This window comes from Pseudochaenichthys georgianus, chromosome 22, assembly GCF_902827115.2.
Source record: "Pseudochaenichthys georgianus chromosome 22, fPseGeo1.2, whole genome shotgun sequence".
NCBI classification, from domain to species: Eukaryota; Metazoa; Chordata; class Actinopteri; order Perciformes; family Channichthyidae; genus Pseudochaenichthys; species Pseudochaenichthys georgianus.
The window spans coordinates 10,620,900-10,647,128 of NC_047524.1; the positions used below are offsets into that span (position 1 = coordinate 10,620,900).

The following is a 26,229-nucleotide window of genomic DNA, read 5'->3' on the forward strand; positions in this document are numbered from 1 at the left end:
ACATGGGTGGTCCAACTTCACTATGACTCAATCTAACCTCTGAACTTTCATCAAAAGGGTCAGACAAAGTTTAGATTATTGTTTTTAGACATCAAGACTCCCGCGAGGAGATTATTCAAATGCTACCCCCCGCCACACACACTCCTCCCTTTGACACTAATTGGCGGCGTCAGATCCACTTTCCTCCCGATGCCTCATAGTCCACATTGACCATTTTCAAAATCCAATGCAAATCCTATCGCGGGCTTGTGCAAGACAGTCCCCCACAATATTGACTGTCACTCACAATTAAGGGAATGAGGCAAGGGGTTAGTGTTCACCAGCAACCTGAGGCTAGTGTAGTCAGCTCCCAAAACACACCCCGCAGAATCTGATCAGTGAGTATAATTTCCGAGCAAATATCCCAGGGGTGAGCCACTTACCTTAACAGGAAAGGGGAGATGTTTAACAGCCATCCAACGGCTAGTCTTTCCTTTTCAGACATGGTTTGGCTTTTGTGTTTGCCCCTGTGAATGTGGCTCCGAAGGGAATGTGATGGAACAAGCCGCATTCATTTAAATATATGTGGAAGAGGTCCTGCAGTTTCAATCTCCTGTTGTTAACTCTGACTTTAGTAAGTAATGGGTACATTTTTTCCATCTGGCAACTCAATCGCCTAATCATCTTCTATAAGCACAAATGGATTTCTGTGCAAAAAAGTTGAACATGCTGGCTAAAGAAACAAAGACTCTTTTGTCCTGCTTTTATCTTAATGCAACAGAATTGTTCAAAAGCACCTTTTAGGAAACATAAAGTCATCATTTTTATCAATTTTAAAAGCATGCTATTATTTGGCTTTTGTTGTAATGAGATCATTTGTTTTGATATTTCAAAATGAAAATACTGGATGTCAGAGAGCATCTTCGTTTTCCTTAAGTTGATTGATGTATTAAAACAGTGACATTCTTATATCTTAATTAGATTATGCAAATGTGGTTAAAACAAGTGACAGCAACATTTGCATTTGTTCTCTGATAAACAAGGCAGCAAAACAAAACAAACATTGTGTCATGAACTTTGTTACCGCTGCACTCACAAATGATATATGATCTGACAAGTAATGCATATTGTGATGAATACAACCTCCAAACACATGTCAATCAGGTACAGAGCAACGGTAAAAACAAAGCACACATGAATTCACTGTTTTTGTCTTTATAGCTTGCGGCTTTTACCTAAACTACCAGCATATCGCACATTAACATACAATACACCAAGAAGCCCGCAGCTTTGACATCATAAAGGTTAACTAATTCGTTAAATCAAGTCAGATCTGAATCTGTCAGCATGCCAGGTCGAGTCGACAGTTAGTCAGCATGCCATTCCCGAGAGCTGAAGCTGAGAGAAATGACAAGCCAGGCAGATAGATGAATAGATAGATGGAGTTTGAAGGTCCAGCATCCATCACATGCACATCCTTAATGCCGATCCTTTCTACCTCCAACAGTACCACCCTTTCAATGAGGAGACCTGTAGTCCCATCCTGCAGGGCCAGAGCCATGTTCTGTCAGCAGCCATGTGCTGTCTCTCAAACCACTGGACACTTGTCGAAGTGATAAACTGGTCCCAGTAGAGCTGGACATTGGTCCGTTAATAGCCCTATTTGTATACAGCACATTCAAATTGTTTGAAATACCTCATGTTGTCAGGAAAACAAACACCAGAGTTAACAGTTGACCTCAATTAATCATCATAGGCGACTCTCAAACTGTAGTTTTTTCCACCACTTACTGTAGTCATTCCTTCTCCATCACAAAAACACCTCTGCTGCACAAAACTGATTACATTCTCTGGACATAATTAAGGTCACAAATTCTTCCTTTAATCATTACTAGTCCAACCCCCAACCCAACCCTCTAATATAGCTGGATCCTTCTTTTAATTACCAATTATTTTCTGCAGTCGGTGAATGTGGAGGGCTCCAGGTTATTTGGTCCCAGAAAGCAGCTTTTCTGTCTCTGTTGTTGCCAGAGCCGGGTCGCCATGGTGTCACGGCAATAGTCACCAAGGAAAATTGTCATTAAGATGGAGTCAACGTACTGGTGAGAGGAGGGGTTGCATTGCATGCTTGCTCACAGCATGGGGCTAATTGTATCAATATGTAAAAATCTCTAGCTGTACTGAAGAGTTGTTAATACATTTTTGATCAAATTAAGTCATTGTTGCGTGGAAGAGGAGCAGACACACTGAGAGGCGACACAGGGGTCGTGCAAAGCGTCGCGCACGGCTCTGAGTGAGCAAACTACCCTCATTGTTTTCTCAAATTGCTTTGGATATGAATGATCATTAGAGGACTGAGGGATTAAACTGTTTTCCAGAGGCAATCGCACATGCCCACGGCTGACTTCAATTTCATGTCTCAATGAGACTCCATTGAGGAAATCAAACACGGCCGGCATGTTAAAAGCAAACCTGACTCTGTAGGTTACATCTCAGGAATCCCGACTGCACCAGAGCCTCTGAGCTTCGGTGACACACTGGTGAGATATGCCGTCAAGCTCTAAATGAATCCACACATGTTCTCACTCATAGACAGATTTGGCTGCGGGATCAAGGACAGTGTGGAGGAGATGGACACTATCCTTGTTGACAGTACCTTGACAAGTGTAATCCCATATAATACACACTGGGTAAACAAAACACCAAGCCAACCGTGCAACCGCGGCCCACACTTCCTCTGCTCTGCCTTTGAATTTGACATTCTTCCTGGGTTTTAAACAATATGAAAGAAGTGCTATTCGTGGCTTTACAAACAAGTGCAAACATGGATACACACTGCCCACTAGAACAGGGATACATATTTACATGCATAGATAAAACCAGCAATGAGAACAAACTATCACACGTAACAACACTCACACGCATGCAACTGTACATAAACACAGACAAACAGGAAACACTGCATGTAATCTGAGACGCTTGGAATGCTTTGTAAGAGTTGAGCACAAGTAAGCATCATAAGAGTCACCTGCAACATGCATCATTCATTCAAGTAATCCTTGGTACTCATCCATTCATCTATTACTCACCTGTATAAAGTGATACTTTAAATTGCTATGCCAACAATGACGGAAAATAATATAATGTTCTTTGTGCCTTGCTCAGACACACTGACAAGAATCAACTGATTCAGTGGATTAGGTATCATTTGCAATTAGTAGACAAACATGTTCTGTACAGAACAGGGTTGTCATGAACAGATCATACAAAGCTTATGATTTGACAAGTCTCTAATGCTTTAATGATTACCTGAATAATTTCCTAAACTATTAACAGTTCCTAATTAGTCTGTAAAACCGGCAACACCCTCAGCCACCACAAGCAACACCACCCTTCCCTGCTGTGGACCTCGGAGCTTACCCTAAAGGCCTGACTGTAGGGCCCGATGTTGGCGGGGGCCCAGTGGGACAGGCTCTGGACATGCAGGGCTTCTCTCTGGTGGAAGCAGCCCTCCTCCAGGGGCTCGGCCCAGTCATGGAGCAGGCAGTCCATCTGCAGCAGCTGCCCGGCAGGAAGAGGAGCCTGGACACACACCCTTCAAGGAAAAGAGATGAAACAAGGAATTAATGGCTTTGATTTTAAACAATATATATACTGTATGTTTACAGAGAGAGAGGAACAACTGCAGGAAAGGTCTGTATGTGTGTTTGCATCTTACCTGGCTGGAGGGTTTATGCCACAGTGTTTCTTATAGACGGTGTTCAGAGAAACAAAATCGTCCATGGACCTCACATACAGGTGAACAAGGATGATGTCCTGCAGCTTCCAGCCTCTGCTGTCCAACTCACCTGGACAGAAACACATGTTTTAGTATATCACTGTAGTGTAGCATAATGTCAATTCATTATAGTAATTTAACCATGACCAAATACTCCCATATTTATCAAACAAATGATTGCATATTTGGTAATCCCTATTTGGGAATGTTGGCATGCATTACACATAAGTGGCTTATGGCAGCATCATCTATATACTATACTTTATTTGTTGTCCTGTCCATAATACGCATAGGCTTGAGACCAAAAAGAAGTGCTGCATCTGGCCCCAGTACATGCCGTGTTTGTAACTGGTCACCAGCTTCATGCAATTGGTTCTTTGAGACTTGTGTTTTTGGTTTACCATGATAAACTTATTCTAGTTATAGTATTTATTTTGACATGTTGAGGTTATAAGTTGCATTTATCCAACCACCACGGGCAAACTTGCCAGTGAACAAACAATCATGGAGTCTAAAGTCAGTGTTCAGACATTTGTTTGTGTACAAATGTCAGGCTTACAGCTGTGCTATACCTACCATAAAGCCAGTCTGTTCAAACAGTCTAAAAAGGCTATCACTATTGTAGTTAAGAGGTAGAGGAAGTGGTTAGCTTCAATATGTTTTCCTAACACTGAAATGTATTGAAACTGCATTAAAGCAGTGTTGGTATTTGTCGCCTTCTATATAGAGCAGTGTAACACAGTATGTGTGCACATCAATGGCTTTGGATGCAAACACAGGCACAAGGGCTCAAAGCAAAGCCTTCTCACTACAATCATTTGAAAGAGCTTCAAGTTTGTTTTTCCTTTGCCAACACTAGCGTCTCAGACTACTTCGCCTTCATACAAAGAGGTTGTTCATTAAATATTAACTTGTTTAATATTGTCTCGGCACTGTGAAGGCTGTTCTGCCGAGCACCACGATAAACATTAAATATGCTTTTCATCTTTCGCTCCTCTTTCTCCATCATAAAAGAGAAAGAGGGGAAAAGGCTCAGACACACTGTAAAAGCGTGCACTTTAAACTTCTGCAGGGCAAAAAACGATAAACCCACCCAACATGACTGCACTGTATGTGTGTGTGTGTGTTTTAAAAGATGCTCTGTTTTGGTTTATTTAAAGCGCTTGTCCTTGTTTGGTGGTCAAATCGCGATCCCATTCGTGTGACTGACGGAGCCTCTGACACACAGGGTTTTGCCTTCTGGGTTGACAAGCTCTTCAGAGTAAGGAACAACTTCTCAAGATCTGCCACACCTCCTTGTGTGTCTTTAGCTAAGGCAGCAAAGAGAAAGAAAGACACCCAAGGGACAAAGACGTTTTCCCCACATGTTTCTCTACATTGGGTTTTTGGGGCTTAAGTGTTTGTAGTACGGCAAGCCCTGCAGAATCGTAATGTTGTAATGCTTGAATCAGTAAAGGACAAGGAATTCTGTATCATCTCTCCTTGATCATTTCAAAGATGAGATTTATATTTGATAGAAGATGACTTATTAAAAGGTGAGTTTACTTCTGAGTCTCCTTTTATGTGGCTTTTGCTTTTGTGATATATGGGAAGAAAGAAATAATTTTCTAGCAGACTTGTGTTTTTCCTAAGTATATTTTAAAGCAGGACCACAACTCTGGTCCACAAGTGTTCCTTTTCTTCCTCAATTCTTTCTGTCCCTCAGACTTAACACCTTACTTTGCAGCTGTGTGAAAGCTGCCGTTGTCTGGCCCTGGATCCCAGGAACTTTGCTCTGAAGGCCGTTGATGCCAGAGATCCACTGATAGCCTTTGGAGCTCCTCGGTGAGCAGGATGGGGAGGGGTCTGCAGGAAGAGATACAAGCAGAGGAAGAGGGCAGGAACAACTTAGTACAATCAGCACTACAAGTGTATGGTCCAAGGCTTCTAAGGCTTGTTCAAGACTTTTAAAAGATACAAAATAAGTATGTAACGGCTTGCTTTTCTCCTTTACAACTAGGGAAAATGCTGTATGGGATAATGCATGCATAGGTGGTTTTGTCAAAGGAGCAATGGATTCAGAGACTGTCACAAATACACTGCTGAAATGACAGTTCTTGTCAAACAATCACTCATAAAATACCGGCATCACGATGCTGGCCGCATGACACAGATTCAGGAAGCACACACCACACACAAATATCATCTGACACACACATAGACACATAAATACACACTGTAGCACGCAGGTCAGCATGTGGATGTCTCGCCGTAAATGAATCTCACCGTGGCCCCGCTGACAACTAAGGTCACAATTTGATGTAAATTCTTGCTGGTTGTCTTGAGCTTGATCAGCATATTCCACCTCCTCAGTCATCTTGTCAATGGCGTTCTGGCAAGGACAACTACCATGGGGCAAAGCTCTCGCCACCACATCCTGCAATAAAGCACCACAGGGAATACATCAGGCCAAACGCCCACCAAAGCGCGCTGAGCCTTTTGCAAAGACAGACAAAACGCTGTATAATTAGCCAACCTTTTCAAATACCCCACCAAGCTGGCTATGTGTGTCAGTCCTTCATGACAAGGGCCCAGACACACATAACTTCAAGGTGAATGAATATGAAACAACATGCTAACATATTCGTTGTTCAGGCGAATAGGGAGTGGTGTTTTCTGATACTGTAGATTCAATCATGCCGGCTGTCAGTCAAGTAGCTCGTGACTGGATGTGTGGGACATGTTTTGGATTTCACCAGTCAGATCCTTCTGTTTGCTTATGCTTAGCCCGACTGCTGCTTCTTTAAATAACAAATCATTATTATTCTCTAAGGCGTACATATTACCTGCCAAATCCTGCTGGGGCGTCACACATTTGAATACATATTTCATATTTCTTCAATGCCCCCCCCCCCTCACCCTGTCCAACACTCATTCACCCCCCTCATCTGCTGTCAGCTGCATCAGGCCATATGATAATCAAATTAATTATACTTCAGCCCCTCTCTCCTGGCCAGCATAAAAAAAATAGCTTGACTAGCATTAACGGAGGGCAAATGATGGTGGTCCATCCCCACCCCCTGAGCCCGGCGCAGTTTCCTCTAGTGCTGGTGTCACCGCGGATCTGTCACCCTGACGAGAAGAGCTTCAGAAGGCTGAACCAGGGCAGGTTCTCCCCTGGTTGCACCCCCCCCTCCCCTCGCAGGCCCTGGATCTCCCTGCTCTTCCCCCAGCAACCTAGGGGGGGCTACAGGGGCTGTGTGTGTGTGTGTGTGTGTGTGTGTGTGTGTTTGTGTGATGGGGTGGGAGAGGAGGCGTGGGGAGCGAAAAATATATAGCTGTAGGGAGTGAGGCTGCAGGGTCACGAGGGGTTGTGGGATGGGGGTATGTTTTCTGTCCATAACAGTCCCAGCCCACACACACACACACACACACACACACACACACACACACACACACACACACACACACACACACACACACACACACACACACACACACACACACACACACACACACACACACACACACACACACACACACACACACACACACACACACACACACACACACACACACACACACACACACACACACACACACACACACACACACACACACACACACACACACACGAACACATGCTCTCTTGCACACAAACAAACAGAAAATCAGATGTACGCATTATGTGATGTGCAAAGAAACGCACGTGCGAATCACAACCGTTACCCTGGAGACATGTGAGCTACCAGCGAGTAGCATCCCTCTGTGTAACCCTTGTAGTGTTACCCCGCTGCAACAAATACAACGGCGTGCGAGCGGCACTTCTTGTCGCTAGGAATACTCATCAACCAGTAGGTGTCTTATTAAAGCAGACAATTTCAACCACAGTCATTAAAGCTGCACATAAATGAGGTCACCGTCTCCATCACAGAATACTTGATTGTAAAGCAGTGTGTTTATGCAGGGAAAGTGTTTCGAAGTGTCGCCCTTCTTATCTGTGAAGCCCCGTTCAGCTGCTTTTAATATACCAAAAGCCAATTCTTAGTGCCTCCCCTCAACCCCCGCCTGTGTCCGCTTAGCAAGCTACCTGAATGCAAAGCGCCTTAATGTGAGCAGACATGTTTATTAAGCTGGGCCTAGTTTCAGGCTGCAGTGAATATTGCAGACGTCAAAGTAGGCCATGTGGGGCTGGCGGAGAGAGAGAGAGCGAGGGATGAAGGGAGACACCGAGAGCAAGAGTGTGCGAAAGGGAGAGAGAGGCCCTCTGGAGGTCGATCTGAACCCTGCCCTACAGTGCCGTGTCTCTCTTCTGTTCGACAAAGTTATCAGACACCAAAAGGTTTTTGTTCTTGTGTTTGTTTTGCCCTCACAGCGGTTTTTGAAGTAATCAACCCCGGGAGTGACTCAAACTTTTGTTGTGAAATCATTGATTCGGCATTGAAAGCATTGATCTTATTTGCAAAACAACTTATACTCATGGATTCCTTCAGACGTTTTACTCACGCTATCTTTGTTCTCGCTGTGTATCTCTGTGAAGCGCAGGTAGCCGACCGGAGCGAAGGCATCTGCTGAGTGGATCACCGTCTCCACTGCATCGCTGCACACGCATGAAGAAACTTGAATGTGCTGGCAGGAACAAAAGTTAACTTTCCAAACTTATAGCAGCGTTTTAATACAGATACATAATGAACGTTTATATCTTTACTCACACAACCATCTTTTTTTTGAAGAGGGGGCAATCGAGAGTGAAGGATTCATATTCTCCCCCTTCTCCGCAGATATGAACTCCATACTTCTGAGACAGCTAATCAGTGAAAGAAAACACCTCGTTAAACCATTGAATCACCTATTAAAACACACTATCATTTCACCGAAAAGTGTCTAGACATATCATACAAATACCTTGTGGTATTACAAGTCTTACACATACAAACTAATGTTCAAAATAAACGTTTGATTTTTGAACATTATAAATGATTTTCTGTATCTGTAATAGAATACAAATATGTTTGCACAATCAATCTGTGAAAGCAGAGAACTGAGAATGAAATCACTCTAAAACTATAACTGAATGATAAATATATTTTACAGTATAATAAACATATTAAACACCACAACATGTTTTAAGTATCGTAATGTAAACATAGAAATACAGTGTAAACTGGGTGGCAGTGTGTGACCTGTTTCAGATAGGGCTCCATGTCAGATAGAGATTTTCCCAAGTGCTTCTCTGGATCCAGGCCTGGCACCCACGTGGGAAACACACACAGGAGACATACAAACATACACACAACGTGCACAAAGACAGAAACACACACAGACACACGTATGGAGAGAGAGAGAGAGAGAGAGGTCTGATCAGGAACAGGGAACAGTGATTGAAGATGACAGGCAGGGAGGTTTACGGGCAGTCGCACAAACACACGTAAACCTGCGCCCTGGATCTATTTGTTTGACTTTGCAAGTAGTGTACACAGATCTCTCTGGGTAAGGGCAACAGTTTTCAATTGCTGGCCGCAGACCCCCCCACACCCCCTCGCCCGTCGCCCCCCTCATCTAGTTTCCTTTGAGAATATAAACTCTGGAAAGAGATCTTGTTTATTTGCCTTTTCCCTCCCCTTCCCCTGAAATGGTGCATGGAAGTGACTCACAGGCATGGGAGAGAAAAGAAGGAGGGGAAAGAAGTTTGGAGGAGAACTCTGCATAAATACCCAGTGGTGGCACACTCCTAAAATACAAGCTCATTCCCCAGACAAAAAAAACCCCGTTTTTAAAAAGGTATACATAAACAGTAAACACTTGCTTGTTTGGCTTTTAATAAGGCTTTTAATCCTTCCTCACACTAAATCCCGATTTTGTCTTTCAGACGCATGTTCCTGAAGGCACCACGCTGAACTCCATCTCACCATGTAAACAACTCCTTTCACAAAGAAAGTGCCGCCTGCGTTTTCCTACTGTACATTCTTTACTGTTCCGATGAAAAACAAAAGCCCTGAGTACCAGGTGCTCGGGACAAAGAATAGAACAGTAAAAACATAACAGGACATGAATGTAAAATGCTACATTTTTAGGAAATTCCAAACTGTGTAGTTATATGCTGTTGCAACTATGTTTAGCGGAAAACATGATCGATATCTACAATTGTATCAGGGCAAATGACTGGAACCAACAATTACACCCCAACAGTCACTGATGAAGGCTTCCCTTATTCTCCAACATTTTCCTCTTCCTTTGGCCGCCTCTTAATTGATTGACATAATCATTAACAAGTTACTGATGACCTATATGGAGTGACGTGCAGTTGTGACAGTAATGCAATCGCAATAGAAAGAAATTGCTGAATTGTCCCTAATAATTTATTGGAAAATCCACTAGCTCCTCTATTCCGAGGCATCACCGTGTCGCGCTCATCGGCACGTTCATGTGTTTAATTAAAGGAAAAAAAGTGAATCGTAATGTGAGAATCTCTCCTCTCTAATAGTCTGACAACCTCAAAGGTTAACGTGTCATCCCGGGGACCCATGGGGAGCAACGGATGGGAGCCGAGAGGAAAGGGTGAGGGGACGTGATGGGAGGACGTCGAATCCCATCCTGGGTTCATCTTAATCCCAGCTGTGTCTCACCTCGGGGCCCCGGTGGTCCAGCACTGCGGGGGGGAGACGCAGGGCCACAGCGGAGGGAATGAGGGAGGGTATGGGGGTGTGGAGGGAGAGAATGAGCAGGCCCTTATTCTCTTCCCAGGGGAGAGGTGGTCTTAATTAGTGTGAGAATATCTAATCTCAACATCCTCTCATCTTAACCCTGCCACAAAGGTAATAAGGCAGGAGGGGGAAAAAAGCATTAAAATTCAATTCCATTTAAATATCTTCTTTAATTAGTCATGCTTTTTAACAAATTCTAATAATTGGCTCCAAATTGCTGAGGGGATGCCACCTTTTTTGATATGTTCATTAACTTGGCTTCTCTTAAATAATATATGGAACATGATTTGATATTTACAAGGAGGGAAAAGGACGATGGAAATCTAGGAAGACAGGAGTGAGGGATAAAATGATACAAAGATGGCATTAACGCGGAGGCATTCCTCCCAAGACCACTTAGCACTTGTATGAGTGTTTTCATAATTGAAGTTCCAGACTGACTTAAGGTTAGTGAAACCGTTTGGAAATGAGGGTATGTGGAATGAGCTTGCACTTGTACAATACATGCTTTGAGAAGTCTTTGAGTAGCCACTGGTGAGAGCCTTCAGCGATCTAACACCACCCATTTACATCTTCACATCTCTGTCTCCTCTGAACCTGTTTTACAACTTGACCTAAACCCAATTACCTAACCTCATTATGCCACATTAAACCCAAATAAGCCCACTAGAAGCTGCCATTAGTCTGCCACCAGAGACAGCAAGACCGCACTTTGGAGAGAGAGGAGCTTCCCTAAGAGAGACTGAGAGGAATGGCTCTCCTTTAAAAAGAGCTTTTTACCTCGTATTATCCTATAAAACTCCAATTAAATTCAGTGAACTTTAAAACCAGTGAGCACAGTAATGAGGGAGAGCCGTTTTCAAAAACCCTGTTGACATTTAAGGCCTTGAAAGTAGCCAAGAATAAAAAGTTTACTAGAAAACCAAGAGCCATTTAGGGATTCAAGTTGTTTTAATATTAAAGATATGAACACAAATGTAAAAGCTGACTTCTATGCAAAGAATGATCAGACACAATGATAGAATATTAAGTGGAGTCTGGAAAACCCGTTGTTTCTGCTTGAAAACTCATTATTTAAAGTCAATTATTGGACCAAAGGAAAGGCTGTGAGATAAAAACCCTTTCTACGGAAAATGCTGCTCTCACTTCTACCCTTATAGAAGTCCATGGCAATTCTTTTCAGAGCACACTTTTGCACTATTTCTTTTAAACATCCATGATCGGCCTTGTCCTACTTTGATGAGTTTGATTCATGTAAACCCACAGCAGTGAGTTGCCCATTTAATTGAAACTGCTTGTGATTTTGCTTACTGAGCCTAATGCTAAATTAAAAGCCAGGAGATTGTAGATACTGTCTGAGCTGAGCTGAGCGCAGTATCGCAGACATCCACGGGTTGTCTTAAGATCTGGCGTGCCAGCTGACAGCTCGGCTTTAATCCCTGCCTTCAGAGAGAAAAGGCAGAGAAAATTGGATTCATGATGTGTAAAATGTTAGCCTTTAAATGGATGAAATAAGCATCTCCTCCGTAGTAGGTGAGCTGCATCAGCCTTTAAACAATGCTCTCAACGACCCACGCCAAAACAATAGCTGTTCACTATCACCTAATCTTTGCGAAAGAAAGACAGAGAGAATACAAAATGGAAAGGAAGAAAGAAGGGGAGGGAGGCGGCACCGTGCAAAGGATGATAAGATTAAGGTTATATGTGAAATTTGTCAGGCTCTTATCTGAAATTCAGCGTCTGTGAGCAGAATAATAGACAGCATGAATTGTGTAGCAATCGCATCAAGATGAAATCCTTTCAGTTTAACAAATCAAAAGGAGAACCGGGAGTGCTTAAAACCATACAGAACTTTCTCTGGGCAAAATTCACACAAAGTTCGCCGGTGATTTAAAAAGACGAAACAATTTATTCCCACCATACTAAAATCATTTAAAGTTATAATCTCGAGAACTAATTGTATGAATATCTGTTAAATTGCCATCAATCATCAAATATAGGATATCACAATGGTGACTGAGACTATGATCCAATGATGGAAGCCCTTGCTTAATAAAATCTACACCGTCGCCTTTTTTCCTTTCGGACTAACGGCAAGGTTTTTTTCTCAGTAATGTACCTGTTACTAGTGCGTCCACTCCACGCCGATACCCCGGCGAACGAAGATGGACCCTTCTCTCCCTCACACCAGAGGAGTCAGGGACTCTGAGGCTCGGCTATGCGGCTGCGGGTTTAACATTTCAGGCACAGACTCACACCGAGTCTGCCCGTCATGCCTCGGGCTGGAACACACCCGGGAGGCTATCGATAACCCCGGCTCGTGCGGGCATTGTAGCCGCTTCACCATTAAGAGCATCCGCCGACGGTTAGCACGCCAAGCTAGCTTGTCGGGACGGGACCCCCTCCTGTCCGCTGATTCGCCGGCCGGCAATCAAGACATGGTGGCGTCCGCCGCAGAGATTGAGCCCCACGCTGTGTCAGACTGGGGCTCAACAACAGCGGCAGCCGCTGAACCGGAGCCCCACGCCGTGTCAGGCTGGGACCCGGTGGCGGCAAGAGCCGCGAGAGCGCAGCCCCGCGCTGTGTCAAGCTGGGGCTCCCAACTGGACCTCACCATGGTTCCAGCCGCGGAGGATGTCCTGGAGTTGGACTATATGGAGGACGAAGAGGATACCTCTGAGTTCCTCCTGTCTGACTCGGATGAGGATGACATCTTCGTTTCATCGGCTCAGGCTGCAAAGCCGGGAGCGATGTCCGCTCCCCCGGGCGAGAGCACACCAGCGTCGCCCTTCCTAAGTATGGACTTGCAGGCCGTGTGTCAACGCGCTGCGTCCAGGCTGGACATCCCATGGCCTGATGTGGCCAAGGAGACCTCCAGATCTCGCTACGAGGGGAAGAACTTGCCCCAAGCAGCGAGGACGAAGAGGCAGCTCCTTCCAGTCTTTCCGGAGATGCTGGACGAGGTGTCGGTCTCGTGGAGAGACCGCCCCTTTAGCAACAAGGCCCCAATCCAGGGTGCCTCCTCCCTGGACTGTGACGGTATGGAGAGGCTCGGCCTGCTCCGCATGCCGCTGGTGGCAGCCCACCTCCAACCGAGGCTGGCTTCGACACCGAGCAGGAACCCCATGCTACCGGCAAAGGCAGACCGGTTCCAGTCAGCGATGACCGAACGGGCCTATAAAGCCGTAGCTTTGTCCGCCAGGGCACTCAACGTCTCCTCGCTGCTGACCGCCTACCAGGCGGAGCTCTGCGAAGACATGTCGAGCAAACCTGAGCCTGCCGTGTGGGACAAGATCGCAGCGATCACGGACATTTGCCAAGCTGTCTCACGTCCTGCCCGGTTCAAGATACCGAAGCAGCAGAGACCACAGCCCGTCCCGGGTCCCCAGCCCAGGCACGAGGCAAGAGGGAGCTAGCAAAGAAAATCTCCGGTTCCGGCAGCTGCCGCTCAGGCGCAGCCGACCCAGGTTTTCAGCCACCAGGCGAGGAAGAAGAAGCGGGCGGCCTGACAGCCTCCTCTCCTCTCCTCGATGAAGGAGCTGGAAGTTCCCTGTTCCCCAGCTCCAGAGCACGTTCCAGTGTTGGATGCTCATGTGTTTTCGGGGTGCCCCCATCTTCCCGCCGCCTCGAGTGATGCCAGAACGTCATCCTCAAGTTTGCGCCATCAGGGAAATAGACTTAACATCAAAGACAGCAAGTTCCGTTTAAGTCACACAAACACATCATTGTTGTTTCAGAATAAATAATTTTCCACTGTCGTTTCCAGGCTTGAAGCCAAGGGCGCAGTCAATAAAAATGAAAAGAAAAACAATAAAAACAATAAACAGTCTGTCGCCTGCCCCTCTTTTGAGAGCGGCTACGGCCTCTCTCAAAAGGCGGACAATAGACGGGATTGTGAAGGCACCACCGCCACGCGCATGTGCAGTGTCGGCCGGGGTTGTCAACCTGGGGTACCACCGTGTTCAGACACTAGAGGGCCCCATAACACAACAAATAGAGACACTGAGGGCAGACGACAGAGCTGTGACATCTCCGCTCGCTTTGAGAAGCGAAAAGTGGAGGATGCTCACAGATTCTGCTTGGGTTTTCAAGACAGTAACACGGGGCTACAGGCTCCAATTCGCTGTCACCCCCCCTCACTTCTCGGGCATTCTGTATTCACAGGCCCGGGGAGAGTCGGCCCATATTCTGGAGCAAGAGATTTTCTCGCTACTAGAAAAGAAGACTATATCGATAATACCCGCCGAACAGAGTCAGAGCGGCTTTTATTCCAAGTATTTCCTCGTTCCCAAACGGGGAGGGAACGGAATTCGGCCTATACTAGATTTGAGAGCTCTGAACAAATATCTCAAAAGATACAAATTCAGAATGCTCACTCACACATCTTTGTTGCGTGTCGTGCGCCAAAACGACTGGTTCACATCAGTCGACCTGAAAGATGCATATTTCCACAACCCAGTATATTACCCACACAGGAAATATCTGAGGTTCACCTTTCAGGGTGTCTGTTACGAGTACAGAGTACTTCCCTTCGGTCTGTCTCTCAGCCCGCGAGTGTTTGTACGGTGTACGGAAGCCGCGATAGCCCCATTAAGACAACAGGGTATTCGCCTGGCAACTTATCTGGACGATTGGCTCCTTCTCGCACAGTCGGAGCAAGAGGCTATTACGCAGACGAATGTCCTCGTAAAACACCTGCTCGACCTGAGTTTCGTAATAAACACAGAAAAGAGCATGCTGTCTCCAGCCCAGACTGTACTCTTCCTGGGCCTACGCCTGAATTCGGTGTCCTTTACAGCCCGCTTGTCAGCAGAGAGAGTGAAAGCCTTCAGGGCTTGCCTCGCTCATTTCCAGCCTCGCAAATATGTTCTCTTCAGGTCATGTCTGCGGTTGCTGGGGCTCATGGCGCCAGCCATTCTGGTGGTACGACTGGGACGCTTACACATGAGGGAGTTTCAGCGCTGGGTAGCTGCCCTCAGATTGGAGGAGAGTGATGGTCACTATGAAATGCGTAATGGCACTGCGCCACTGGCTACACCCGACTTTTCTAGTACGGGGCGTGCCTATGGGTGCTGTCCTATCGCGGAAGGTGGTCACCACAGACGCATGTCTGATGGGCTGGGGGGGTATATACGAAGGTCGACCTGTGAGGGGTCTCTGGAGCAGAGACCTCCAATGGTCACACATAAATTATCTGGAGCTTTTAGCGGTGTTCCTCACCCTGAAACGCTTTCTGCCTTTTCTCAGAGGACATCATGTCCTCGTGAGGACAGACAACACGACCACAATATCGTATATAAACCGCCAAGGGGGTTTGCGTTCTCTCCAGTTACACATGCTGGCACGCAAACTGATCTTATGGAGCTGCGGACGTCTCCTCTCTCTGAGAGCGACGCACGTACCAGGAGTGATGAACCTCGGGGCGGATCTGCTATCCAGAGGTGCACCACTATATGCAGACTGGACTCGACATCCAATAATTGTGAGTCAGCTGTGGGTGCGTTACGGCTGAGCCGCGGTAGATCTGTTCGCATCAAAAGAAAATGCTCAATGTCAGCTGTTCTTTTCAATGCGCGATTTAAACGCACCTTTAGGCGCGGGCACGCACGTTTGGCCTCCGGTCCTTCTGTACGCGTTCCCACCCCTGGCTCTGATACCCCCAACTCAGAGTGAGACAACAACGCCAAACACTCATCCTGATAGTTCCGCACTGGCCTGCAATGTACTGGCTGGCAGGGTTAGGGATATATCAGCCGTGGCAGCTCCCGCTACGCAGGGACATACTGTCTCAGGCGGGGGGGGGCGATCTTTCACCCACACCCAGAGCGCTTGGCACTATGGGCCGGGCCCGTGAGTGGTACAATCTGAATACAGTGGGACTCCCCCAGAAGGTGATAAACACTATTCAGAGTGCAAGAGCTTCCTCCACCAGGTCTCTCTATGACTGTAAGTGGAGGGTGTTCAAAAAGGACACATCTCTTTTCAATGTCCTGTCGGGGTGATTTTATCATTTCTACAGGACTTAATTGATAAACACAGAGCTTTCTCTATGATCAAAGTGTACCTGGCTGCTATTGCTGCATGCCATGTGGGCTTTGAGGGAAAGACGGCAAGCCAACATCCTTTGGTCAGCCATTTTATGAAAGGGGCTCGCAGGCTCCTCCCTGTTTCCAGGTCACTGGTGCCCTTATGGGACTTGGCAGTGGTTTTAGATGGGCTCACTCGACCTCCATTTGAACCCCTGGAAGAAGCTGACATGAAACACCTGTCACTGAAGACAGTGCTGTTACTGGCTCTGGCATCTGCCAAGCGAGTCAGTGACATTCATGCGCTCTCTGTACATCCTTCATGAACTCAGTTTGCCCCGGGGCAAACGAGAGTGTTGCTGAAGCCCAACCCTGCCTTTATACCTAAGGTGGTTGGCTCATGTACCCCCATTGACATTGTGGCATTTCCTCCGCCGCTGTGTTCCTCTGAGGAACAGCGGCCGAATTTGCTGTGTCCAGTTCGTGCTTTACTTATCTATATGGACAGGTCAAAATAGTTTCGTTGTAATGACCAACTCTTTATATCCTGGGCTAACCCTCAGAAGAGCAAGCCCGTTACCAGGCAACGGCTCTCCCACTGGATTGTGGAAGCGATTGCTCTGGCTTATACGAGTCAGGGTTTGCAGGCACCAACGGGCCTGCGTGCTCATTCTACTCGTGGACTGGCTACATCCTGGGCTTTGTTCAAGGGTGTTTCCATCAAAGACATTTGTGCAGCAGCGAGCTGGTCCTCGCCGCTCACTTTTGTCCGCTTTTATAGGCTAGATGTCTCTGCTCCAAGTGTGGCCCGCGCAATGCTGGGTCCCGTGTTGAGACAGGGTTCCACCTGTTAAGTTCTGGTTGTTTTGGTGATTTTCGAGATAAGCATGTCTGGCAATACGGGAGTTTCAATATCCCATAGTGAGACATTGAACGGAGTGTTATGAATGAGAACTATAGGTTACTTATGTAATCCCAGTTCTCAGAGTAACATGAAGTGAGATGTCTCACCAGACGGCCCTTCTTGCTAAGGCGAAGCGAGAAGAGGTGCTTATTTTGAATGACGCTGCGTCGTAGCGCAAGCTACTTAAAGGGTGGGCGGATTCCCTGACGTTGACGTGAAGATCACCAGCCAATCAGGATTGGCGTAATGAGATTGATGCTTCTGTTTGCATACGCGTTGACGCGCATCCCATAGTGAGACAGCTCACTTCATGTTACTCTGAGGCCTGGGGTTACGTAAGTAACCTATAGTTCTCTTTTGCATTGTGTGTTTCTTTAGAAAGGAATGCTATTTAAATGCTATTCATTGCCTTTTATATTGACAACAAAACAGTTCACTTTCTTGATGTGTTTGAATTAATTGTCCTTTAAATATATAATAAATGATATTCAATGTCCTTAAGTGGGTGAGGTGATCAGTGAAAGCAAATTTGTGACATAAATTCCTTTCTTCGTGGCACAAAGGCTACGTTCGTGTGAAGGGTAAACGATCATGCAGTGATAAAAGGTTTTCCAGGGGAGAGACCTTGATTTCACACATGCCAATTATCTCTGGAGCTGAGGTCCAATTAGCTGCTGAACCTGTGCCCTCATATATACCTGTACTAATCAATCAATTAACTAATCACATGAATATTTAATTGGAGCTTTTGGAATTGACAATTACCACAGTTAGCTCAAGAGATAATGCATTATCAAGAGAATTTTTCCAACAATAATTTGCATTTCCCTTTGAGAAAAATGCTTTTTTTTGCTAATTAGAAGCATTTTCTGACATTCACATATTTAAAATGACTTCACTACAACATGCAATTTGGCATCTTCAAAGACTAAAATCCTCTTTCTTTCTTTTATGGTTTTAGGCTGCCATCAGCACGCAAATGAACACTTCTAGAGAATTCACTTAGAGGCTCATCTTGCATTTGGACAGCTGTCTTTTCTCTGCAGGGATTTGTCATCAAGGAATATATCCTCCCTTAAGAAAGAAAGTCTTTTTTTCCCTTCTTTATCCATTCACTGCTAATTTCCACCTGTCTTTCTGAGTGTCTAATGAAGGAATATTAATCTTGAATGACTTCTCACTATTCAGAGCGCACCAAAAACCCATTTCATACTACCGCAGAATATCATAAGCCGTTTTGGCTGTCAGTTCAGATGCAGACTTAACCTTTGTCCTGCAAGAGTTGTTTTTTATTTCTCCTCATGAGGTCTGCACGAGTAAATCCCTCCGAATCTCTTTCTCTCGCTCACACGTACACACACAAACACCAAAGGCCACCAGGTACGCCCTTGTGTCACCCAATCTACCCTAAACAGCACACCTCACTGCTCAGACCTGCTCCCACCAAAGCTGCAATTATGTGAGTGCTGCCTAAAATGCCTTGGGCGCTTGCATCCCTATTCAATTCTCTCCTTTCTAATTACCACTGCCTCGGGACAGGTGAGGAGTCAGGGCTGATAAGATCTTTCCTTTTCCTGTAGCCAAAACACACATGCACACAAACACCTACAGATACACACTCAGAGGCACCCGAGGTGATTTTCCTTTCTAATTATAATCTTCCAAAAAATGTTGAGAATTTGCTTTTAAACAAAGTTGTGTTTAGAGTAGAAGGCTTGGCAGAGGTAGATGGGTTAGGAGGTGACCGGGGTCGTCAAGGTTGGGTTCCAGAAGGGTAATTTGACATTATGATTGGTCAATTAATATAAAATGCAGACTTGGATCTTATCTGGTTACAAGTGTAATGGAATTTAAAAAACATTGTGCATGTCAAACAATTATTATAATCATGCAGAATCCTAGAGAAAGAGAATAAATGTTAAAAACATGGGATTCTGACATCATCCCTTCTCTGATGGGCATCTGACAAGTCATATTATTTATTACCAAAAAGTCCTTTATCATGAGACCATTAAAAATGAAAAATGGCACCAAATAAAGTACCAAAGATAAATGGCTTGACAAGTGCATTCCATGAGAGGTTATTCGAGCAGCGCTGAAAGACATGCAGAATATCTGGAACGCGCTGCTCAGCTCTGCGGGTCATCAGTCAGCCGTCGACCCCTTTTGGACTGATTGCAACCAAAGGTGACAACAAGCACTTAACAGCACGTAAACAGTGTCTACATGATGATGTATCGCCATGAGTAGTTTGAGAGTAAAAAGAACCATTTGTAGCCACAATTATCATTTATCACTGGCACCGTCAAAAGGGATCCGGCTGCACTTTCAAGTAGATACAGGTAGAGATCTTAAAGTCATGTACCCGAGAAAAGAAAAAGACAACTTTTTTTTTTTTTTTACTCTCTCGTGTTATTCAGTAATCTGATCTCTCTGTCCTGGGGCTCCAAAACAGGCAGGTAGAGAGCAGGTGATACCAGACTAACCTCGTCTCTCAGTGCTGACGCCGTTGAAAACCTAAATGAGAGATTTTAATCTTCGCTTTACGGACCATATTCTGAGCTATGCATAAGCAGAGAATGAGTGCTTCTCTCACACAATGGGGACATGCGTCGCTTATTGACAGGTTGCATTAATGTGAGGGGCAATCACCTGTGATTATTTCTCAACTGCCAACAGCCCAACCCCCCGTCCCCCCCCTCTCTACACCCACCCACCTAATACCGCTGCGTACTTCCCTCGCACCTCCTCCATCGGTGTTTCTTATCTTTTCATATTGTTCTCTGCTTCAATGCCTTCGCCGCTGGCACAAGTCTCAACATCGCTGCTAAGCCGCAGATTAATGATTAGGGCATTACTCTGCTTGTCTCTCTTTTTCTCTCTGGTTACACCTCCCTTTCTCCTCCTCCTAGCCCTCATTTATCCAACTGCTGTCCCTTCTATCCCCGTGCCAAACACCACTTAACCAACATGGCTCAGTGGAAGAAAAAAAGAAAGTAAAATATTCCCGTTCCCTGAGACACAAAGGTTGAGACACAAACTCACCGAAGGCGGCGACTTTGATGAGGATAGCATGGAGGTCAGATGATATCATCTCGGAAAGCAGGGACTCTTGGTTTCGGCGCCACAGGTAGGCCAGGGGCTGCAAACCTAGCCGCAAACATCTGGGGAACAGGTGAAGGGAGCAGGGAGAGCAGGAGGTTGTAGACAGAGATGCGAAGCGGTTATATATTGAATATTTGCCAGCTTCCGATCAACTTCAAAGCCTACAGGGCCAGGCATCTTCTACTTTGGCGGGTAGGCTGCCACCCTGATAGGCCATTAGGACACACCCCCATCTGCCACCACTGCCAGTGGCTTTAATCAAAGACAAAACAAAAACACCATCTTAAGCTGTCTGGAAACACACATATAACAGCAGGTAACTGGGAGTCTGCACACAAATGTCTACTGCTCAAGAAAGGCTTAAGATGTGTATGTTTAGGCATACATAGTTTGCGTATTGGGAAACAAAAGTTGACTGACAGGAGGATTTGTGAATAAGAGGAATCATTTGCAATATGTCAAGTTTGTGTAGGTCTATAACGAGACAACAAAGGGAGATGACAAAGGGCAAAGAAAAACAAAGAGAGGAAGAAGACAAGACCAAGAATAGAAAAAGGGCATGGCTATCTGTGTCACAAGGAATTCATCTCCTTTGTTTACAATGAGACAGTTTCACACATGACGAGAACGTTTTTTTTTATATTAACACAATTATAATAACAACCTTTTCTTCAAAACAGTTCCATAGAAACAGAGTGGCACCATACAAATCAAAGCTAGTCTAAATAAAATGGCATATACAAAAGTAAGTGTGTGTTTAAACAATATCGGTGTCGGTGACTACAGAGGATGTACTCTTTTCCTTCAGTGGACCACAGAGTGTGCGTCATTCGAGTTCAGAGGCCCAAACTCAGCGGGTGTGTGCGCACTTCAGATAGAGAGTGTGAGCTGCATCGTGAGTGTGTGTTGGACTTACACATTTTCCACACGGACCCTCTGGTAATCGGAGAGAATGGCCCCCACAGACACTGCCTCGACACCCTCCTTTTCCTGTGGGGAGAAAAAGATGGAGGAAACTTAACCTCAAATATTTCTTTCCTTTTCCATTATACCGCATGTGCAACGTGCATTGTAACGGCAATATGATGTCACCGTCCCATAGGGCCAAATACTCCTTGCTCAACCTACAATGGTTTCCCAAAGTGTTATCTGAACAAAACCACGCAACACATGTAAACAAATACACACACACAGCGAAACAGACAAAGAAAGCAAATTCCTGACGGCTCTATCCTTTCATCGGACGGCAATTCTGTGGGGATGTTTACACTCTGGTCGTATCAAGGCCTTTATGGTCCAGACCAAATCCCCGGGAGGGTTGTGTACATGGCTGTGTGAGCGAACGTGTGTGTGTTTGTGTGTACATGTGGGTGTGTGACTGGAGGCCCCGGCACAGCTAAAGGCAGTTCCTGGACCTTATCCAGGTCTAGTGTGAGCAGGAGATGAGTGTGTCTGGCCGCAGCCTCCATCCACTACACAGCCCAGCTGGAAGACTGCAGTGACAACTTGAAGTATCAGTGGAGCATTGTGTTTGAGAGTGGCATGTATCTTTAATATTGCTGAGGGCCAATCTAATTGCTTTTCATATCATATTCATATTTCAGAAAAGTGAGACAACTATGCACACGAGAGATGCTGACACAGCCTTGAGATGCGTTCAATCTTCGCTCATGGAAACAGGCTTGATCGGCAGTGACACACACAAACAGACACACATGGGTGCAACGAAGTGGTGCAACGAAGTGGTGCATGCTAGCACGCGTACAGGCGTGCATGCACAACCCCCTACACTACCTCCATGCCCCCTCCCCTACAGACACACACCTGCAGATTCATTAGAACATTACATGGGCTGTAATTAGAATGAGAGGCCAGGGTAGAAGCAGTGGAGGGATGCACTATAGTCTCCAGTAAATTACCTTGTAGCCATTATCAATTTCCCTGGCTACTGGTCCTTAAGATAACCCCCCCCCCTTTCTCCCTGTGGTCCCTTCCTGCAATTTTTCTCTGCCTGATAAACATGCTGATTAAAGCGAACAGCGTGTAAACCTTTGATACTTTCCTAAATGAAATCCATGCCCTGCCTGGGGCCTGACGCGGCGCTGCAACGCGCTGTGCCACACACGCACACACACACACACACACACACACACACACACACACACACACACACACACACACACACACACACACACACACACACACACACACACACACACACACACACACACACACACACACACACACACACACACACACACACACACACACACACACACACACACACACACACACACACACACACACACACACACACACACACACACACACACACACACACACACACACACACACACACACACACACACACACACACACACACACACACACACACACACACACACACACACACACACAGATCCACGAAGGCGTGCCAGCTAATCAGATAAAGGATGTGCTCTGTATGTGTGGCTACATACGTACGTGTGTGTGTGTGTGTGTGTGTGTGTGTGTGTGTGTGTGTGTGTGTGTGTGTGTGTGTGTGTGTGTGTGTGTGTGGTGTTTAGGGTGCAACAGAGGATGTGAGGACTAAACACATTAAGACAAAAACACAGCCAGAATTTAACTCTTTGACCTTAAGTTAAACACCAAGAGATCTTAAGAACTTGGAACTCAGTACCCAAGTTGTAATATCTCTCTAACGTGTCCTACACCAGAATATTCATCACAGTCAATTCCACTGTCCAGTGACAGTAATTAAGTCAGACTGATAACATTTCAGCCCTGCACAGAGCGAAGGGGGCTGCAGGCAGTGTCATGTAATTCTAGGTAAGCCTCAGGCCCAGCACTCTATTCTAATACAATGATAACCTTTTCCCTAAATACAACTGTCACTTCCTAAAGAGGCATATTAGGAGGTAAAGAGTGGGATGAGGAGAGACGGAGAGAAACACAAAAAGAGATAGGAATGGAAGTGTTGAAGGAGTGTGCTACATCAACACCAATTTGGTGTGTTGGCTTAAACTTGGCAGGACCAGACTTGGCCTGACAGAACAACAGCATCAGAGCAAACAACATCCTCATCTTGTGTTTCACTTTCCTTCTGTCTCCCCTTCTCTCAGGAGGCAGATTGTTGTAGATACCGGGGCCTCTGAGGCTCGACTCAGACTCAATTAAATGGCTTCTCTTTTCACTAGCTCTCATTACATTACATCATGCAACCTTATAATACCCAGGCATACTGACTTCTAATGATAACACCCATTTCTCACACACACCCTTGTTTTTATGGAGACTCCAGCTCGTGGACCTTTTGGTACAAATGTTTGGAAAATGATTATTTTTGGATGCAAATATGTTTTTCTCGCAATTATAGCCATCACAAGGAGACGGGCAGGAATGAGGGGGCAGCTAAGGCTCCTCTGGACGCCATTTTACAAATTCTAGACATTCTCATCCTCTGTGGGAAAGGTAGGATACATTATTGGGAAGGAGTGCTATATGCATGTATAAATCTGAGTTGATGGATAGTATGGGAATTGTTCATGTGTATTCATGACTCCATAAAAAATACAAACTTTGATTTTATGGTAGCTGAAATATTTATCAAAATGGTTTATAGTGGGAATACCTGACAAAGCGACAAGGTAGCCCATGAAGCACAGTATGATAATAAATAATAATAAAAATCTTTATGAGACCTATCTGGCTAAACGATGTTTTGACTACATTAGAGGTTGGATCCGGGTAAGAAGCTAACATAATGATAAATCAATGCAGAGGTCATCAGGACTCTTTTGACCCGCAGGCCACTTTTCTTTCTTCATGACTGCTGGCACGAGATCCGGAGAAAGAGTTCCTCGCCTGCCCCGATTCCGTGTCACTTTTCTTTTCTCAATGTTTAATGACCCCAGCTCATTAAAGGAAGCTTCACCTGATCCAGGACCTGGGGCCCTGCATTAACTCACGCCGAGAGCGGGACTAATTCTGGCGTAGCATTGTGCAACAGTGCAACCCTGTAGCAGCCCCATCAGAGGGAGACTAAACAAAGGCCTGGCCCGGCTTCCCCTGTCCTCTCCAGCAGGCAGAAAGCTATTAATGAGGATCTATGGCCCAGAGCAATGGAAGCCCTCATTCCCCCCAGCCATGTCCATCAGGGTACTTAGCCCCATGCAGTCATTAACTTCTGTTACTAATTGTCAAATTCATTAAACTAATCCTTCCCCCACATCCGGATGTCTCCTGTGGAAATGGATGGAGAGGACTGAGTTATTAAGATGTCAGCAGTGGGGAAGATTAAGGCCAGCAGACATGCGCCACAAAGAAACGATACGGCCATTAAACTCTATATCAAGGTAGTGTGTGTGATATACTTTGTAATTATATATACATTTATCTTAGTAAGGGAGTAAAAGAGTGGTTCAAATTTATTCACAGTCACAGACATGCCTCCAGTCGAGAAATGTATCTGCCCCAAAGATACATACGTGACGATCATAAAGCAAATAATTCAGCTTAAGAATGCAGCCATGTCTTCAGCTCTCAGCTTAAAAAGGTACTTAGGCATGCCACACGTTCAGTCTGGATAATATTCAACAGTCAAAACCATTAACAGCATCCAAGGCAATTAGAAAGCCATAAAATATTAAAAATGCAATATTCATATTCATATGGAATACATCAGAACCCTCATTAGCTCTCTCTCCCTCTGAATGGCTGTCACAATGAGGTCTTAATTATACACCCTAACAATACAAAGCTCCATTTTGCAAAATGGTGGGTTTCCAAAAAAGCCTGCTTCAGTCTGTTCTGACAACCAGATCTTGGCTATTACAGACACCAGGCCTCACATTTCCATAACAAAATAGTCTTTTTATTGAGTCCAAAGTTGTTGACGCGCACTTTCCATTATATTACTGCCTCCTGTAAGTAATAAGCTTGTGTGTGATGGCAGGGAGGCGGAGAGGAAGTCAAAGTGAGGGAATTAATTAAAGTGCTTTGAATGACAGTTTGCTCAAGGGCACCGGGGTACCATCACAAGCTTTCCGCTGCTGCATTCGCACGTTCATATCGACACCACATCTAACCTCACAACATCCCTTCCCCCTTCTCTCCAACACTCCTTCTCCTCTTCATCCCTCTCTTCCAAGATCCATCAGGTAAGTGACTGGACGCGACATGGTTTTAATGTTCTCTCCATTAGATCAGCTCTGGGCCTGTTGTAATGTAATGGGATTGTTCTCCCCTGTCCCCCTACATGGTGGGAACATGAGAAGGGGGTTGCACCTTGTTGTAGCAGCTCAAGTAGATGTGGTACAGGATAGGGCCAGCTAGGGTCAAGCGATTGTGTTTAATGTAATGCAGACATAGTCCCGGGGCGTGTTTGGCTGTCCTGACAACTCAGACATGCCAAACTGACAGGAAGCTTAGCACGAGCTTAGTAGGAGGAGACACTAGTTATTTGTTTTGAATCAGCTTCTTCATTATAATTCTGTGCAGACTGTTACACTCCAAGGTGACTCCCAGAGTTGGTGAAGGAGGGACAGGATGTGGAAGAGAGGGGCATGAAAATGTAGCCACGTTTGGATCAATTATAATGTTCTATAAATTACAACTAATGCTGACAAGATGAAATGCTGCTTATATATACTGAGACTATGTACAATGTCTGATCCATCAAAATAAAGCAACAAATGGACATGCAAGCTTAGCAAATGTCTTTGTAAAACAAACATCAGCCAAAAGCTTGTTCTA

At 45.4% G+C, this 26,229-nt stretch overlaps 1 protein-coding gene across 3 annotated transcripts in view; it reads right to left on the reverse strand.

Moving 5' to 3' along the window:
• The window catches only part of dph6 (diphthamine biosynthesis 6), a 60,792-nt gene that overhangs the window by 24,215 nt on the left and 10,348 nt on the right, over positions 1-26,229 (reverse strand). For 2 of the 3 annotated variants that reach the window (XM_034112223.2, XM_034112224.2), the window contains 9 exons: positions 21,392-21,465; positions 20,416-20,534; positions 8,920-8,981; positions 8,449-8,543; positions 8,243-8,336; positions 6,023-6,173; positions 5,477-5,602; positions 3,698-3,827; positions 3,400-3,574 (listed from right to left, as the gene is read on the reverse strand). In XM_034112223.2, the coding sequence (XP_033968114.1) occupies positions 3,400-3,574; positions 3,698-3,827; positions 5,477-5,602; positions 6,023-6,173; positions 8,243-8,336; positions 8,449-8,543; positions 8,920-8,981; positions 20,416-20,534; positions 21,392-21,465 (1,026 nt within the window). Of the gene's footprint in view, positions 1-3,399; positions 3,575-3,697; positions 3,828-5,476; positions 5,603-6,022; positions 6,174-8,242; positions 8,337-8,448; positions 8,544-8,919; positions 8,982-20,415; positions 20,535-21,391; positions 21,466-26,229 lie in introns of those variants that run through there. The other variant, XR_004554437.2, reaches the window with a different exon arrangement.